Raw genomic sequence first — 16,467 nt, 5'->3', positions numbered from 1 at the left:
TCTTTCAATAAAATAAGAATCAAGCAAAACTACCTTGAAGTATATAAATAATCAACCGCATTGAGATATCTCAAAGTTCCAATTTTTTTTTTTTTTTGATCGGTCAAAGTCATGTTAGATGTTAGTAGTTAGTTCCCCATCCACTCCAAGAACCACCTAATCTCTCCATTCACCAAACTCCACCTTATATCTCCAATCACCAATTCGTTCCCAAGAGGGATCGAACCCGGGTCACTTCACTTAAGTGAGCCATTTAAGTAAATAAAAGATTAGTATTAATCCTCAAAATTAAACTTAACCCTAAAGAACAATTAGGGATGAGCATTCGAGAGGTTTGATCTGAAATAGAATCGAACCCAAAAAATTCAAACTCATACTGAGTCAAAAAAAAATCAAACCAAACCAACAATTACGGTTTAATTTGGTTTGATTTGGTGGTTTCAGATTCAGTCTGAGTTTGCTCACCCCTAAAAATAATACATGTGAAATTTACGTGATTTGATCTTAAAAACTACGTCCACAAAATATGAAGAGAAAAAATCTATTAATATCGATGAAAATAGTTACAAAATCAAACCAGAATAAACTCTCAATTCAAAAAATCACTATTCACTTCTCTCTGAATCTACCTAGCTACTTTACATGAGCTTCTCACACACAATGAAAAATAGGGTATGACGATTTAGGGTGCGTTCTCTTTTATTGTAAATTTATCATGGAAAAATTAAGGATAAATAAAATTTCACCCTTTAAATCATTCATTTCTTTTTTCACATATCCTACTTGACCTTTACTCATTCCTCATTTACACTACAAATAAGAGATAATATTATCCCTCCAAAAATGTTGTGATAATATTATCCTTTCTTTATAGTATAAATGAGGAATGAGTGATGGTCAAATATTAAATGTGAGAAAAGAAATGAAGGATTTAAATGATAAAATTTTGTTTATCCTTTCTTTTCTCATGATAAATTTACAACCAAAGATAAAGCACAATTATGAAAAATAAATGTAAGAGAAACTCTTGACCAGCTAACAAAATTCATCAATTTAACAACTCAACTAATTTAACTTTCATCGGCTAAATAATCATCTGTGATAAACTAACTCATCAGCTGACTCATCAACTAACTATCATAAGTTGATCCAACTGATTCCATCAACCAATTAAACCAGTCAACTATCTCCATGAGCCAACTCTTTAGTTGATTTTCCGCCGAGAGCTAAACTTAGTAGCTTTTCTATTTTCGTCAAGTGATCTGATCTTCGTAACTAACTAATTTAACTGATTTTCCTAATTTACTAAATTTGCTGTCACACTTTACAGAAAATAAATAAAGAAAAAAAAATCATAATAAAGAAAATTGGTAATTTAATTATTAAAACTCCGTCATCCATTTTTCCTTAGGCATTAATTCCTAAATTACACCGATTAATTAAATTAAACGGAAACGAAAAAGCCATCAAAGTGCGAAGGATGAAGACGACATTATCCATTATTGTTGGTGGTGGTCGTGAGTTGAAGCGTGGGCCCACACCGAAAACCGGTCATTACAGGTGGCGTTGTGTGAGATCTCAGACAGGTAAGTACAGTTTGAGCAAACGACGTCTGTTAACCGAAAGTGAAAACACCAAAACCAACCAGATATGTCCATTTTATTTTCTCTCTTTCCACACCAAAAAAAAAAATGTTGACCGAGACAATATATATATATATACACATGCAACTCTCTCTTACCCCGTGCGTCTGAATATACAAGAATCACACATATCTGGTGTTTTTAAATAACATCATTTAATCCTAGACGTTGGTTTGATGTTTGGAAGATTCTGGGCGGTTAGGTTTGTTTGTTGACGGTGGGCAATCGCCTTCTCTTTAAGCCAAGAGCAACAAGAGAGATGGAAACAGGGAAGCAATCGTCTTCTTCATTCACTTCTGATCTTTTTGGGGCCAAGGATTCTTCTTCATCTTCTCAGATTTTGAGCTCCATTTTTGCCCCACCTGCTAAGGTACTCTCTCTCTCTCTCTCTCTCTCTCTCTCTCTCTCTGCATAACTGCATGTTTAGTATTTTCTACAAATAAACCTAAGATGTGATGTCTGCAAACTTAGGTGAGTGGACTGGAAAATGAGAAGAAGAATGGTTCTGTAACTCAAGCGTCTACTGCAAAAACAGGTATGCCTGAATTTAAATTATCTTTCTTCATATTTTAGTTTTGATTAATTAGTGATGTTGTTACTACTTACTAAATATGGACGAATAGATATTTGTTGAGAGTTGGTTTAGGAGAAATTAATTATTTTTGGGATGAAAATATTAATTGCAGGTGAGAAGGAGAAAAGATCGTATTTGGAGGAGGAGAAAACGACGCCGTTTCACTACAGCTCGTCGATATACTACGGTGGGCAAGATGTCTATTCTCAACCCCACAGTTCCAGCCTCACTACTGTGAGTCATCGTTTTCTTATTTACACTTCTCACATTCATTACTTATGTAAAAGAAAGCCTAAATATCACTTTTTATAATCAAATAATTAACTTTGTTTTAAAATTTAGGATGGACACTTTTTCGGTGCCAAAATTAAGGTACCCAAAAAGTAGGCCCGTTTTAAATTTGAAATTTAACCTATTATGTCATTATCCCAAAAATGTTCACACTTTGTGTTAGAAAGTGATGTGCAGCCTAAAACAATAAAGGGTTAATTGTCATTAAAATATTGAACTTTTATCGAATTTTGATTTTGCATACAAACCGTAAATAATAACGAACTTTTATCAATTCTGATTTTGCATATAAGCCGTAAATAGTAGCATAGTAATTATCGAACTTTTATCAATTCTGATTTTGCATATAAACTTTAAAAGGTAGCGTGGTAATTATTATTATTATTATTATTATTATTATTATTATTATTATTATTATTATTATTATATAACTAAATAAAGAAATTTATAGACCGTGCAATGGAGGATTTGAACCCAGGACCACAAGCCTTGGGAATTAACCTCCTACCACTAGACCAACACACACACACTAGCGTGGTAATTATTGAACTTTCATCACATTGTGATTTTGCATACAAACTTTAAAATGTAGCATGATAATTATTGAACTATTGGTTTAATCTGATTTATTACCAATCAAGATTTCGGTCAACTTTAATACTAATATGGCTAGCTGAATAATTGACGTGGCATAATCGGCGAAGGAATAAAACGACGCATGTGATGACACGTTTTAACCACTATTCGAAATTATGCAAAATCGGATCATTTACCACACTACATTTAAAGTTTTCAGGCTGCTTGTTAAAGTTTGTATGCAAAATAAGAATTTGATGAAATTTTAATAATTATCACGCTATTTTTTAAATTTTGTATATGTAAAACTAGAATCTGATGAAAGTTCTTTTACATGCAATTAACCTAATAATAAAATGTAAGAGAGCATACATGTAATTTGATTGTGGTATTTAACCAACCTTTAGAGAAGTAAACAGAATTCTTCCCGTGTGCGTGTGTTGGCCTAGTGGTAGAAGGTTAATATCCAAGACCTAAGGTCCTGGATCCGAGTCTTCCGTTGCGCGGTCTTTGAATTTCTTTATTTACTTATGTAATTTATTTAAAAAAAAATAGAATTCTTCAACTATGCATCCCATTAATTTGATCTGGTTAGCTGCCTTGTTCTTTATACGAGTCTTAAGGTCCTATAACACAAAAAGGCAACGGAACATCTCATACATAACCTTTAGAGAAACAAGTAAAACATAAGTGTTCCCAAAAAAAGAAAAAAGACAAACAGAGAAGGTTCCTTGTTTTATGATTTTGAGGCTTAAGATTTTGGAGAGATAGATGAGTAAGTGTATATTTGTTTAGGAGATGCAGTTAAATAAGGATGTGGGAGAAGACGAGTCAGACAGTGCTTCAAGAGGGAATTGGTGGCAGGGTGCGTTCTCTCATGCACCATTCATTCATCAATCTGTGTTTTCCATATTTAATTAACAACTTCAATTTCTTATTGCAGGATCGCTTTACTACTAATATCTGATTTCAGACAGCATCGCCTTTACTTCTTCTATGCACTTCCATCATTTCTCTTGCATTTTTTAATACCACCTATCAATAAATATATATGGTCTCAGAGTTTCTGAACTTTTGTATTTTTTTTCTTTTTTCTTTTTGGGGTTTTGGAGGTAATGTTTGTTTTAAGCATATATTATAATGGGTTAATGGTTGAAAATACCCTTTTTCATAGTTAAAACCTAAAATGTACCCACCTATTTTAAAATATACAAAATGTATCCACTTTGGACAATTTTGCCCTCTAGCTATTTCCACCCTTTGTTTTGCTATGTCCAAGAATTCTCTTTAATTCTTTATATGCATTAAAATTGGGCTTGAAAGGTATATCGGCTGGAAACTTTCCTCGTGCCCGATAGATTACCTGGTAATCTGGGTCTGGACTGTGAGACAACGCCACGTACCTTTAAGCAAAAAACAGTGAAAAAGATCCTAGTTCAAAATGGTATCAGAGCGGGTTTTTATAGAGGATTTATGTAATTTTTAATTTATTTTATAATTAACCCATGTGGGAGGAGATCCCATTTAAGTTTATGGATCCGGACGAATGTCCGAGATGTGTACACTACAGGAATTCTCTCCAAAATCTGGAGATAGAAATGGGTCATTTTATAAATGATCTCAGATGGAACAATCGAGCCCTCGTGACCAACCTACGACGAGGAGGAGATATCGAGCTTATTCGCGATATCATCGCGAGTATCCAAAATTATCATGAGCATCTCATGAGAATGGCGGCAGCCAGAACGAGGATTGAACAAAATATGGAGGAGGCCCATTGGTCACACGACTAATGGAACCAAAAGATAAAGCAGGAGTAGTCTATCCAGGCTACCAAAAGATCGAGCCAAGTTCTTCCGACAACGTCAACTTGCGGGAGATCCAAAAGACGGTGGAATATTATGGCGTCAAGCTGTATGATCTACCGATGGAGCTAAGCAGAATATCACTCAAACAAGAGGAAATACTTACCCTCTTGCGTGATATCCAGAAAAGAATGGAGGAGATCGAAAGGCGAAAACCATGTTCCGGAAAAATTCGGAATCAATGGTCCAAAGACCCGACGTCTACATCTCTGTTCGATGCAGCTCCTAAGGAGTTGCAGCCGGAGGACATAATCCGAATCATGAAAGGCAAATATCATGGATAGCCTTGACAGAATCGGATTAGAAGATCTACAAGAGTTAGCAGAATCTTTTGCTAACCTCAATATGGTTGATCTAAAGATGAACCAAGGAAATGAGGTCCCCAAAAGAGAGCCTCAAGAAGAATCGTCAAAGAAGGGCTCAGCTCAAGACGATGCAAGCCAGTTCCAACGAACCAGGCGACGGAGGCCTCAGATGCAGGATACTCCTGTTGGAAAGGTCACACTAGAACCAATCCATCCATACGGATTGATTCTCAACCTCGACGAAGCCAGTTTCAAAGAATGGGAGGATCTCATCGACGAATGGGCTTCATCATTGAAAGTCGTGATTGCTACAATCGATTACGACAAAAAGGAATTTGCCAGAGTCTTCGAAGCAAGCTTAGCAGGCATGGCAAAACTATACTGGGAAGGACTTAAAGTTCCAACCAGGGAAGAGATGTTTAGTGGCACATCCTTATATGACGTCATTAAGGAGATTACTAAACAAATTAAAATCCATTTCTTGGGAATGGGTTTTTTCGAAGGATCAGCAGAGGAGAAGCGCAAGAAATATCAACAGGCACTTTACAATCTAAGATTGATGGTGCTAGAGCCTAAAGCTCTCAATGAATTTCTGCGTCTGTATACCCTATATGTCCATATGGGGGAAGTGGAAGATCAGACGGCCATGGACCTTTTCTTTCCAAAGCTTCCAAGTCCATGGAGGGAAATGCTCATCAATGAGTATGTTTCACCAGGAGGGTATCCACTTGACAGTGCTTCGAGGAGGATGTCTTATGTTCACAAGAAGCTGTCCGAATGGTGCCAGAAGGCAGCGGACCAGAGGAATCTCAAGAGATTGAGAAGACTCAATAAGAAATCTCCATTGATGTGCGACAACATAGATCTTCCAACTGAGATCGGTGCTGAGTTGCTGTATCAAAGGAGGAGCCGAAAGAAACATAGGTATCAACCCTATGAAAGAAAGTCCAGAAGGAGTTCTTGGAAGCCGAGAACTATGTGGACCAGACAGAAGGCACGCTCCTACAAATCAGGCCAACGGAGCGGACCATCAAGAAACCGATTCTCAAATCAAAAGAGAATCCCGGCGAAGAAAACTTTCAGGCGCACCCAGACCAAAGCAAATGAAAGTTTCAAAGATTGCAACTGCTGGACGTGTGGTGCACAGGGGCATATTTCAACCAATTGCCCAGACAACGAGAAAAGGCAGATAAGGAGATTCGAATCCACACCGGATATCGAAGACGCGATCTACCACCAGAAATTGATACCCGCGTATCAATTCGAAGATATATCCTCTGATGAGAGTATATATGAGCAAGAAGAAATCTTTAGTTCTGAAGATTCGGGGATGACCGATGGATCAACCGGAGACGAGTCAGACTAAAGAGGATCACGAGGTCCACCACATCCAGAAGGAGGATCAGAATGGATTCATTAGCCATTTTTTGATTCCACATGAAGAAGTAGTGAAGAAGCTCGTAAGAAGACTCAACCGGGAAACTGGAGAGGTACAAACATACCAAGGGTTTTCCAATGGAAGATTGAATCGGGTTTTTAATAAGCCTGATACCATCCAAGAGGAAGCATCATGTCTATTTTGGTGTTACAAACCGAGAAATGGCGCTTCCAATGGAGATTACAAGTAATCAGGTGGAAATCCAGCTGGTTCCTGCTGAAGATATTAGGCAGGATCTCAAGAAAATGAAGCCAGAAGTCGCAAGTACGATGAAATGGATTCATATTGGAGCAATTCAGTTGGTGTTCATATCATCCCTATCCCCAGGGACAGACCAACCAATTGATGTTGCACTTTGCGACAAAAGAATTAGAGATACTAGAGCATCAGTTCTGGGAGCCTTTTCAGGCAATCTCTATGCCAAGACGATTATAACCGAGTTCTATCCACAGATCGCTTATAATCTACAGGATTCATCCTTCAGCAGAACCCTGACCCTCTATCAGGACTACAAAAAGAAGGAGCTGTTGACAGATGGGAATAGGCCATACTCACTGACTTATCAAGTCTCGTATGCCCTATCAAATTCTCATCACACGGAATTATTTCTGGGAAAAGAATTTATTGAGATTCCAGAAATATTCAAGGAGGTAGCCAAGGCAGTCAAACCAAACCGAGTGGAGATTCCTCAGATCGGAGAAATCGACATCGATATTGGAGACAAGACGGTGCTAAGCCATACTCAAAGTCTCAGACTAGGAGCACCGAGGCTATCATTCCAGGGAAATAGACTGACTTCAGGGTCTATTACAAGAAGTTTCTCTCAATCATATGAGAGAATGACGATCCAGGAAACACCAGCTCCAGACATGAGGGTTAAACTCAAATGTCCCGAAGGATGGAGACAAGTTTCTACAAAATTTGATACAACAAGCAGGGAAAATCAGTTTCCTTGTAGTTCGTTGTATTATTTGGCAAATCCAGGTGACAACCGATACATCGGAACTCTGGAGGTTGGAGGTTTTGAAATCCAGACCGAAGGCCAAGCCGGACAAGAAGCAGATGTCCTGATCTATTTTGCTGCTTATGTGGATTCGGGAGCAGGAATCTGTACAGCAAAACGAGGAGTCTTTCCAGCAGAAGTGGAAGAAGATCTACCTCGAATTGCAAGAAGGGATTTCTCCAAAAAGATTTTGCTCTTATCAAAGGGAGTAAAGCAAACGGAAATATTGATCGGCGGAGCAGGACAGACACCTTGGTACAAGGTCAAAACTCCACCTATTTATTTCCATGATACCGGAGCGGATATATTATTGAAAAAAAAAAAAAAAAAAAATTTTCTGCAAAGCTTCAAGAGATTTATACAAGACAATGAAGCCAGGAGGCTTGTGTTCACAACCAACTGTGACCACAAAATCATTGTGCAAAGGCTCCAAGGAGCTTTTCATCGTTCTATGCCAATCAAATTCCGCAGCAAGCGTGGTGATGATGGCAGACTCCGGCGACCCCAGATGAAGGACCCCAGATGAAGGATCAACGGAGATTCGGAGAAGTTTTGCTCAAATGCAGAACTGAGGGATTCCCAGATCTCTCTGAGGAGGAAATCCAAATCCTCAAAGTGTCCCTGATATCATACAAAGATATCAAGGAAGAAGAACAGGTGTCCATTGCCGACGTCAAAAGGAGGATTCAGAAGAGTTACCATGAGAATCCTTTGGCATGGTGGGACAAGAACCAGCTCAGAGCATCCTTGAAAGTTAAAACTGGAAAGGAGCATGAGTTCGTTAGACCTATCCTGATGAACCCTCAAGATCAACAGGATATGAGGAGCATAATCAAGGAACACCTTGATTTGAAGCTGATCGAACCAGGAAGATCACCCTACAGCAGTCCTGGATTTCTGGTGAGAAATCATGGGGAGATCAAGCGAGGAAAACCAAGACTGGTCATTAATTACAAAGGAATTAATGATATTCTTGAGTTTGACGGATATTTTATCCCAAGCCGAGAACACCTTATCAACTGCATCAGAAGTGCAAGGGTATTCTCAAAGTTCGATTGCAAGTCAGGGTTTTACCAGATTCGCATGGAGGAAGGGAGTAAGAAGTTCACAGCCTTCTCAACTCCACAAGGACATTATGTTTGGAATGTCATGCCAATGGGGTTAGCCAACGCGCCTCAGATATTCCAAAGGAAAATGGATAATCTCTTCAAAGATTATTCTTCGTTTATGTTTGTTTATATTGATGACATCCTCATTGCATCAAAAAACATTCATGAACATGTCAGGCATCTGGAGATCTTTGCGGATGTTTGTCAACAAGAAGGACTTGTGCTGTCTGAAAAGAAGGCAGTCATAGCCACTCAGAAAATGGAGTTTCTGGGGATCGAGATCGATGAATCTGGGATAATTCTACAAGATCATATTGTGGAAAAAGTCCAGGGATTTCCGGAGAATCTCAAAGAGAAAAAACAGCTCCAAAGCTTTCTAGGAGTTGTCAACTTCGCGGGGATGTTCATCAAAAACCTTGCGGAACACAGAAAGGTCTTCAGTCCATTACTGAAGAAAGATGTTCCATTCATTTGGAAGGAAGAACATCGAGAGGGTATGAAAAAGTTGAAAGAGATTTGCAAAAATCTCCCAAAGCTTTCAATACCACAAGACGAGGATGATTTGGTCCTCTACACGGACGCAAGTGATTTCTGGTGGGCAGCAGTGCTTACAAAGATCACCCCATATGGAGAAGAACCTTGCAGATACTGTAGCGGTCTTTTCTCCAACAACGAAGCTGTGCGATGGCACATCAACGAGAAGGAATTCTTTGCAGTGCGAAAGGCGTTTAAAAAATGGCCGTTTTTCTTACTTGCTAAAAAATTCGTTTTGAAAGTTGATAACACTAACGTTAAAGCTTTCTTAACAAAAAAGTTTGAATCTAAACCTGAAAAGGCTAGATTGATTAGGTGGCAAGCAGAATGCCAATATTATAATTATGATATTGTCGTTTTGAAATCTGATCAGAATGTTCTTGCAGATTTCCTTACAAGGGATGGAGCTCCCTGAAGCGGAGGCCATCGAGGTAATACAGGGGCAGCTCTTTGAAAGTCTAGAACTGCTACAACAAGAGTGGCACAGATGTGTGCTGCATACTAAACAAGCAGGAAAGATACAAGCGGCTGACGAAGCCAAAGTATCTAGCCAAATTGATGTCTGTTTCATGAAGATGTTCAATCTTCAGGAAGCAACTGAAAAGCCGCTCTTGCGCGCAGTCCGTGAAAATCGGGCTAAAGCAATGCTTTCCGTACAGGGCGGATTACCTGTAGCAGGGGATTCAAGTACCCCTAGCCCAAGTCCTGAGAGAATGGCTTCACAGCCGGACGCTCGAGGAAAAGATGTTGTTAAGGGGTCACTCCCTGAATCAACATGTCAACCCTCCACCTCTGGGGAAAAAGAGGGAGAGATCAGCCTTAGGCCCATGACAGGCCAAGTTAAGGTTGATACTAATCTTATTATTTCTTCTCCTTCTTGGCAGAATTATCAAGACAGGTGGGAGAAACTTCTTACGAGAAGGGGCATTAATCCGGGAAATTGCCGGGTTGATGTTGCAGGAAAATATCCAAGGGTTTGGTTCACGCCAGGAGCTAATCCAAACGATGTTAAAGAATGGTATGAATTTGGGGCATTAGCTTCAGTTTATACCACTTCCCCGGCATTCACCGAAATCAAGGGTCTACCCAAATGGATCCAGAAAACGGTGTTCGACGCATGGGAGAACAACGAGTCCCTCAAAAGGGGAGACGTTCTGGAATTGTACTTCTTCAGTGCAGCTCCAGAGCCAGTTGGCAAAGGAGTCTACGAAGCCTTCCATTTCATCAAGCTTCGGAGACCAGATACAGGAGCCTTGAACCGGATCAAAGTTCCTGAGTTTAATGCCGCAATCGTCTCAACATTTACGGAAGATCAAATCTCCACGAGACGAGCATGGGGTCTTTGGGTCTGTCTTACAGAGATGGACAAAATGAAGTCCAGATTCAAGTTCTTTCAGAGCTCAGATCTGGGAACGTTCCTGGTCAACACAATGACAGAAACCACAACCCAGTTTGCTGAAAATTCTTTCGAGAATAAGAGGCAAACTATTTGGGGAAACAAGATCGCGGGGAGCAAAGAGACTCGTCGCAAATTCTGCAATATGGCTCATGTTAGCCATTGGATCGAGAGAATCTGCGACCAATGTTCGTCGCAGAAGGAGCCAGAATTCGGCAAAGGTTTCCTCCCGAAACCTGATAGAAGGAGGTTCCGGTCTGATGAACATGACGAACGTCAGACACCAAAGGGAAGAACACCTCGGGCACCAAAAAAGTAAGGTGGCCGACAAAACAGAGTGAATCATGTGATTCACAGCAAGGATCGCACCCACAAAAGAAACGACAAAAGTGGGTGGAAGAACAGGAGGACCACTCACCAAAAGCTTCAGGACAAAAGTGAGTGGAAAGAAAAGTAACCGGCCCCTACCAGCATTATCACAAAGCGATAAAGCAAGGGCCCAGCACAAGTGACAACACCAACAAGTGTCGGCAATAATGGCCAACAAAAGAAGGTGGCTGTCAATTTCAAGCAAGCTGGCCACGAGGATAGCATCCGAGGCCAACCACCAAGCAATAATAGAGGGTATCAGACCTCTATAAATTCACAAGTGCTGGAGAGAAGAGATCATCAGAAAATTCACACCCATTTCACACAACACACATCTTCTCTCTAGAAAAATTATCTTTGTATTTTTTTTAAAAGTTTTTAAGTTTTTAGTTTTAGTTCTTTTAAATTTTATGTACACAAGAGTTAGCTACTATGAGTAGCTAAACAAGTTAGTCTCCTCCCTTGGGGGGAATTTTTATGAAATAAATTAATTATTACATAATTCCTCTATAAACGCTAGTTTTTGTCCAACTATTCCGGGTTGAGTAAAAATATTTTCTTTATTTTTCCAACATATTATTTAGTCGGCACTTAGTGAAGGAGAAGGGTTGCAACCATCTCTTGCGAGTGTGTGGTTGGTGCGTGCCGGGGAGGCAGACGAGCCGTAAAACGCAACAAGACCGACTCCTGAAGAAGACCAGTCGACAAAGGTATAATGTTGGTTTAATTTAAGAATTATTTCGAAGTGTTTACGGAAGCATGTTGGGCCTGGTTACTGTTTAATACATAAATGATTATAATGAATTATAGAGAATCGTTTGCTTAAGGGTATTTTGGTATAATGCTCGACGCGCTCGACATGCTCGATGAAATACTCGACATGCTCGACAAACTGTTGGCGAGCAGAATACTAAAATAGGCATAAGGGTATTATTGTCCTAGATGGGTAGATTTTATATGTTTGGTAAAGGGTGGGTACATTTTGGTTTTTATCTTTGAAAAGGGGTACTTTCCATTTTGCCTCTATTATAATTATGAAATTAGAGGGGATGTGTGTAAATAAATATATGGGAGAAGAAGAAAACAAAAAATATAAAAACAAGGGATGAAAACGCCGTTGCCGGGGATCGAACCCGGGTCACCCGCGTGACAGGCGGGAATACTTACCACTATACTACAACGACTTGATGTACAAATATTTGTTTGTTCGCTTTATAACCAAGATAAATATGAGAATCGTTTGAAAGCTCTCGAGCTTTTAACTAACTTTTAATTTTCCGAAGACAAAGTAATTGGATGTGATATTCATGTAGTTTAGGCTTTGCAATTTATGCCTCAAATCACGGATTACGAAATTGGCAGAGATACTGAAGACCAAGAATGTGGATTGTCGGTCAATGCACTCGTTTAATTGATTTATCCATTTTTTTAAAGAAAAGAAAGTGAAAGCATACAAGAATATGTAGCAAAATTAAACCCCATTGCCAAAATTAGAGATTCTCCTAATAAATCAGTATTTTCTATGTTTATATACAATACAACATAATTGTTACACGCGCTAGTTTATTTCATTCAAATTTCTGAGTGTTTGGAACATTCTCAGCTCATGGGAATCTTCGATATATGATATCCCTCAACACAACATCAAACACTCGCTCTGCATGTACATGGAGACAAACACATACATAGCACAAGAACAACAACAAGAAATCAAGAATCAAATCAACAAACAAACTGATCCATTTTGTTCAATCATCTTCCACAAACTAATCTGATTGAGGGCTGATGATTCCTTTAGAAGTGCTGCAAGATTCAAGGGATGGAGACGCCGTCGTACTCGAAAACGAACCCATAATATTCCTGCTCAGAATCTTCCCTTTGCCATCCACACTCACATAATCAGTCAGAATCCTCTTGAAACCGAATCCGTGAAGGTGATGCTTGCTGCTCTCAATGTACGGTGATCTATCCCCCCTTGCGGAGCTAACCATCTGCAGAGGCGTGAAGCTAGGAGTCGACAAGGCTGTCCTGTATGGACTACTGATCGTGCCAACCTTTGAGAACGGCACGACCTGATCCGAGTGCTTCGACAAGTCATCCACGTAGAGCAAGTCATCAATACGCGCCACAATGTTGAATGCCAAGCTTTCCAGGACTCTTGAGTAGCTCTCTAGTATTGATTTTCCCACATCCTAACCATCCATATCATGTGTGTTAGTAACATACAGAAACAGTCGCGAGTAATGCAATAACACGAGAGAGAGCGTGTGGCGAGAGATGATCACCTTGTTATATTGGATCTTGCTCATGTCTAAGGTGGTCTGAGGTAGACCGGGAAACCGTTGCTTCAGGCAGAGGAGAAGGCTCTCTGCTCTATCCGCGAGTAGCTCCCGTTTATCTCCATCACCCACGAAATCCTTAACCATTTCCCACGACGTCTTAGAGCTGGACTTGTGTGTGCCATGTGACAAGGTTTTTGAGGCGTTTCTTCGCCTCCAAACGTACATGGTGGCCTCCACTCTGTTGGCAATCTCCAGAGCATGATGATCAGAAGACAAATCGAGGCAGTCGAGCAAGCACTCGGGTGAAAATTGGTCCGAGTTTATATATCTATGGATAAGATCTCCCAAACTCGCTCTCCCGTTCTGCAAGAGGTAACTAGTTTTGAATCATCACAATCATATGTAGAAGTGAGAAGTTTCTTGGTGAAGCCCAATACCTTTGGGAGTGATTCTAGATATGAATCGGGGATGTCCATGTCTGCTAGAGTCGCGTTGTTGATAGCCATTGCAGCTTTGAGGATTTGGTTTGTGCAATCGCGCCTGTGCTGCAGCATCTTCCTGCCATCTTCACTGATGCCACCGGGCGGGACACGAGGAACCGGAAGCCACCATTTGTCTTCTTGATGAGGGAGAGGTTTTCGGATGGAGCACGTGCCTTTGACATTCGGAGTTACTATCCCTTGATCAACATACCAGAACTCGGAATCTTCAAATCTGTCCAATATTTCCTATAACAAAATGGGGCTAAAATCTCAGAAACCATTACATAAGTAAATATAGAAAAATTCAATGAGAAAGACATGAAAGCCTTACGAGAAGCATGTTGTCTAACTTGCGCAGTGCAGGGAGGTTAATGTACAGATCTGATCGCGGTCTGGTTGTCATGACCTGAGTCGAGACAGAGAAGATAAGGTTCAACAAAATCATAAACCAGCACTATATTTTCAAGCAAAACGCCAAGATAGAGTCTTGATGCTCAAATGTATGTATGTAACCCAAACAAAGACTATCCAAAGGTATTTCAACTCAGTTCTTGCATTTTTTTCTTGCTTTGCTCAAATAGATCAAACTGATACATGCAGACTGCTGCAAAATTACAAATTCAATGTCAAACAACTTCAAGAAAATTGTGTCAGATTATAATCCTAATGCTCAAATATTAGGCCAACAAAGACTACAAAAGGTAATTTCCTTGAACTTTTGCAGAAGTTTTATGCATTGTTCAAATAGATCAAAATGATAATCCAAATTATGAGCAAGATTATAAGCTCTATGGTGAAGACATACTCACCTCGAACGGAGAAGGGGAACATGGAGTTCAATTACAAGCATAGACAGATCAAACAATTTCAAAAAAATCGCGCAAGATTCTAGACCTCACCTAATGCTCAAATATCATGCCCACAAAGACTATGCAAAGGTTATTCGCCTTAATATTTTGCAGTATCTTGGTGCATTGCTCAAACAGATGAAAATGAGACATCCAAATTAGGAGTAAGGTGAAATGATGGTCACCTCGAGTTTACTTCCATCGGGGAATGTCTGCCAAGAAGGTATCAATTCGACAATGTGATCACTAACAGAGAGAATCCAATCCATCTCCCTTCTCCACATTAGCTTCTTGTCCACCTGCAGAGGCTCCAACCTCCAAACTTGTCCAAAAAGAGTGGCTAAAAAGAGTAAACAAGTCAGACAAAAAAGAAGAAACCATGATAAAATTCATGTATATTAAGCAAGATAAACAGCATTTGTTGTTACATACCACAAAGATTGGTAATAGCATTAGAAATAGCCAAAGCAGTGCAAACGCCATTCCCACATCCAGACATGTCTTCACCAAGCAGCAGTTTGGAGAATCTCTCTCTCATCATCTCTAATTCTACTTACCATCAAAATGCACACAACCATTAATAGCTACTCTTTCTCTTTCACAACACAGTCATAGGAAACACACAAACACAGACACACACACACGCACCTGATAGAGATGATCTTTGCTTCTCAAACTTCATCTTGTCCACGTGGACTTTGTCAACAACTTCCTCAGAAGTTGAAGGCGGCGAAGATGAATCTTGAAAACTGCTACTACTTTCATCGTTGGACATAATCTCAGAAGCCAAAAAATCAGAGCTTGAAATGCTGCTTTCTCCATTCAAATCCATGTCTTTTCTAACTCCACACTCATTCTCGCAATCCCCTTCTTTCCCCCCTTCAGATATTTCGTTTTCAACCAACAAAACCGCCGCCATTGTAGCCTCAAGCTAATAATTTGCTCCGTAAAATGACTATATGTCAATTGTTTGAATGATTTGGGAACCTAATGAGAAATGCACAAGGGGCTTTTGATTTTCTTGAAAATGTGGGGTTTGGTTAATGGAAAGAAAGGCTCAGATTGTGGTTGGTTGTGCAGCAGCAGAATGCCCTCTCTCTCTCTCCCTCTATCCATAAGCCTTAACTTCGACTTCACCCATGTCTGCTTCTGAGGGCTAATTTTTTTTCTTAAATGGAGACAAGAGGCAAAGATTTCAGGTGGTTCAAATTTTTTAAAAATGGGAGTAATAATTATTCGAGGCTATAGAGCTAGCTGCTCAACTACTCGAGCACATAATGATGCAACTCGTGTGAGTGTGTGAGAGAGAGAGAGAGGCTTTAGGCATTGCAAAGAAGTAGAAATAGAAGAAGCTAAGAAATTGGAGTGAGGAAAATGCTAATGGTGGTCCTTTGCTTGAAATAAGCCACACGTAGCCACCGGATATCAAAACCACCTTCTTTTCTCCTTGTAAAAGAATTACTCCCACACATAATAAATCATAGGGTTCACCAACTTTAATTCTTATTGTATATATTAATAATATTACTTTTTAATTTGTAGTAAAATAATTATTTATATATTTCGACAACTTCATTTTAATTTATTTTTTGTGAGGAAACTTCATTTCAAATTTAATACGGGTAAGATTAGATTTTTTTTTAAAAGTCCAGAAGAACACGCAGCGTATGTTTTTATTTATCATAAAAGGTGTCGAAAATAAAAAATATTTGACAATTTGTAAATTTTCTAACAATTAACCCAATATAATTT

General features: G+C 39.4%; 2 protein-coding genes and 1 non-coding gene across 5 annotated transcripts; 1 reads left to right on the top strand and 2 right to left on the bottom strand.

Annotated features, from left to right (window-relative positions):
• Positions 1–1,593: 1,593 nt before the first annotated feature.
• Positions 1,594–4,155, top strand: LOC131016626 (uncharacterized). Of its 3 annotated transcripts, none has more exons than XM_057945337.1 (5): positions 1,594–2,013; positions 2,115–2,178; positions 2,330–2,451; positions 3,889–3,949; positions 4,028–4,155. In XM_057945337.1, the coding sequence occupies exons 1-5, from the start codon at positions 1,903–1,905 to the stop codon at positions 4,042–4,044; spliced, it is 375 nt and encodes a 124-aa protein (XP_057801320.1). In that variant the 5' UTR covers positions 1,594–1,902; the 3' UTR covers positions 4,045–4,155. The 3 variants fall into 3 exon arrangements, with proteins under 3 accessions (XP_057801320.1, XP_057801319.1, XP_057801318.1); XM_057945336.1 differs by having other exon boundaries at positions 1,652–2,013; positions 3,880–3,949; XM_057945335.1 differs by having other exon boundaries at positions 1,702–2,013; positions 3,889–4,155.
• An 8,060-nt stretch (positions 4,156–12,215) lies between these two features.
• On the bottom strand, positions 12,216–12,287 carry TRNAD-GUC (transfer RNA aspartic acid (anticodon GUC)). The gene has a single exon. It is a non-coding gene; the product is annotated as a tRNA-Asp (tRNA).
• A 362-nt stretch (positions 12,288–12,649) lies between these two features.
• Positions 12,650–16,183, bottom strand: LOC131016618 (rop guanine nucleotide exchange factor 7-like). The gene is made up of 7 exons (XM_057945325.1): positions 15,364–16,183; positions 15,148–15,264; positions 14,901–15,055; positions 14,199–14,273; positions 13,823–14,113; positions 13,389–13,748; positions 12,650–13,295 (listed from the first exon to the last, which is right to left on the bottom strand). The coding sequence occupies exons 1-7, from the start codon at positions 15,632–15,634 to the stop codon at positions 12,870–12,872; spliced, it is 1,695 nt and encodes a 564-aa protein (XP_057801308.1). The 5' UTR covers positions 15,635–16,183; the 3' UTR covers positions 12,650–12,869.
• Positions 16,184–16,467: the final 284 nt, after the last annotated feature.

Source organism: Salvia miltiorrhiza, chromosome 3 (genome assembly GCF_028751815.1).
Source record: "Salvia miltiorrhiza cultivar Shanhuang (shh) chromosome 3, IMPLAD_Smil_shh, whole genome shotgun sequence".
Classification (NCBI taxonomy): domain Eukaryota; kingdom Viridiplantae; phylum Streptophyta; class Magnoliopsida; order Lamiales; family Lamiaceae; genus Salvia; species Salvia miltiorrhiza.
Note: the sequence above shows the minus strand (reverse complement) of the source record. Positions and strands in the feature narration are given on the sequence as shown.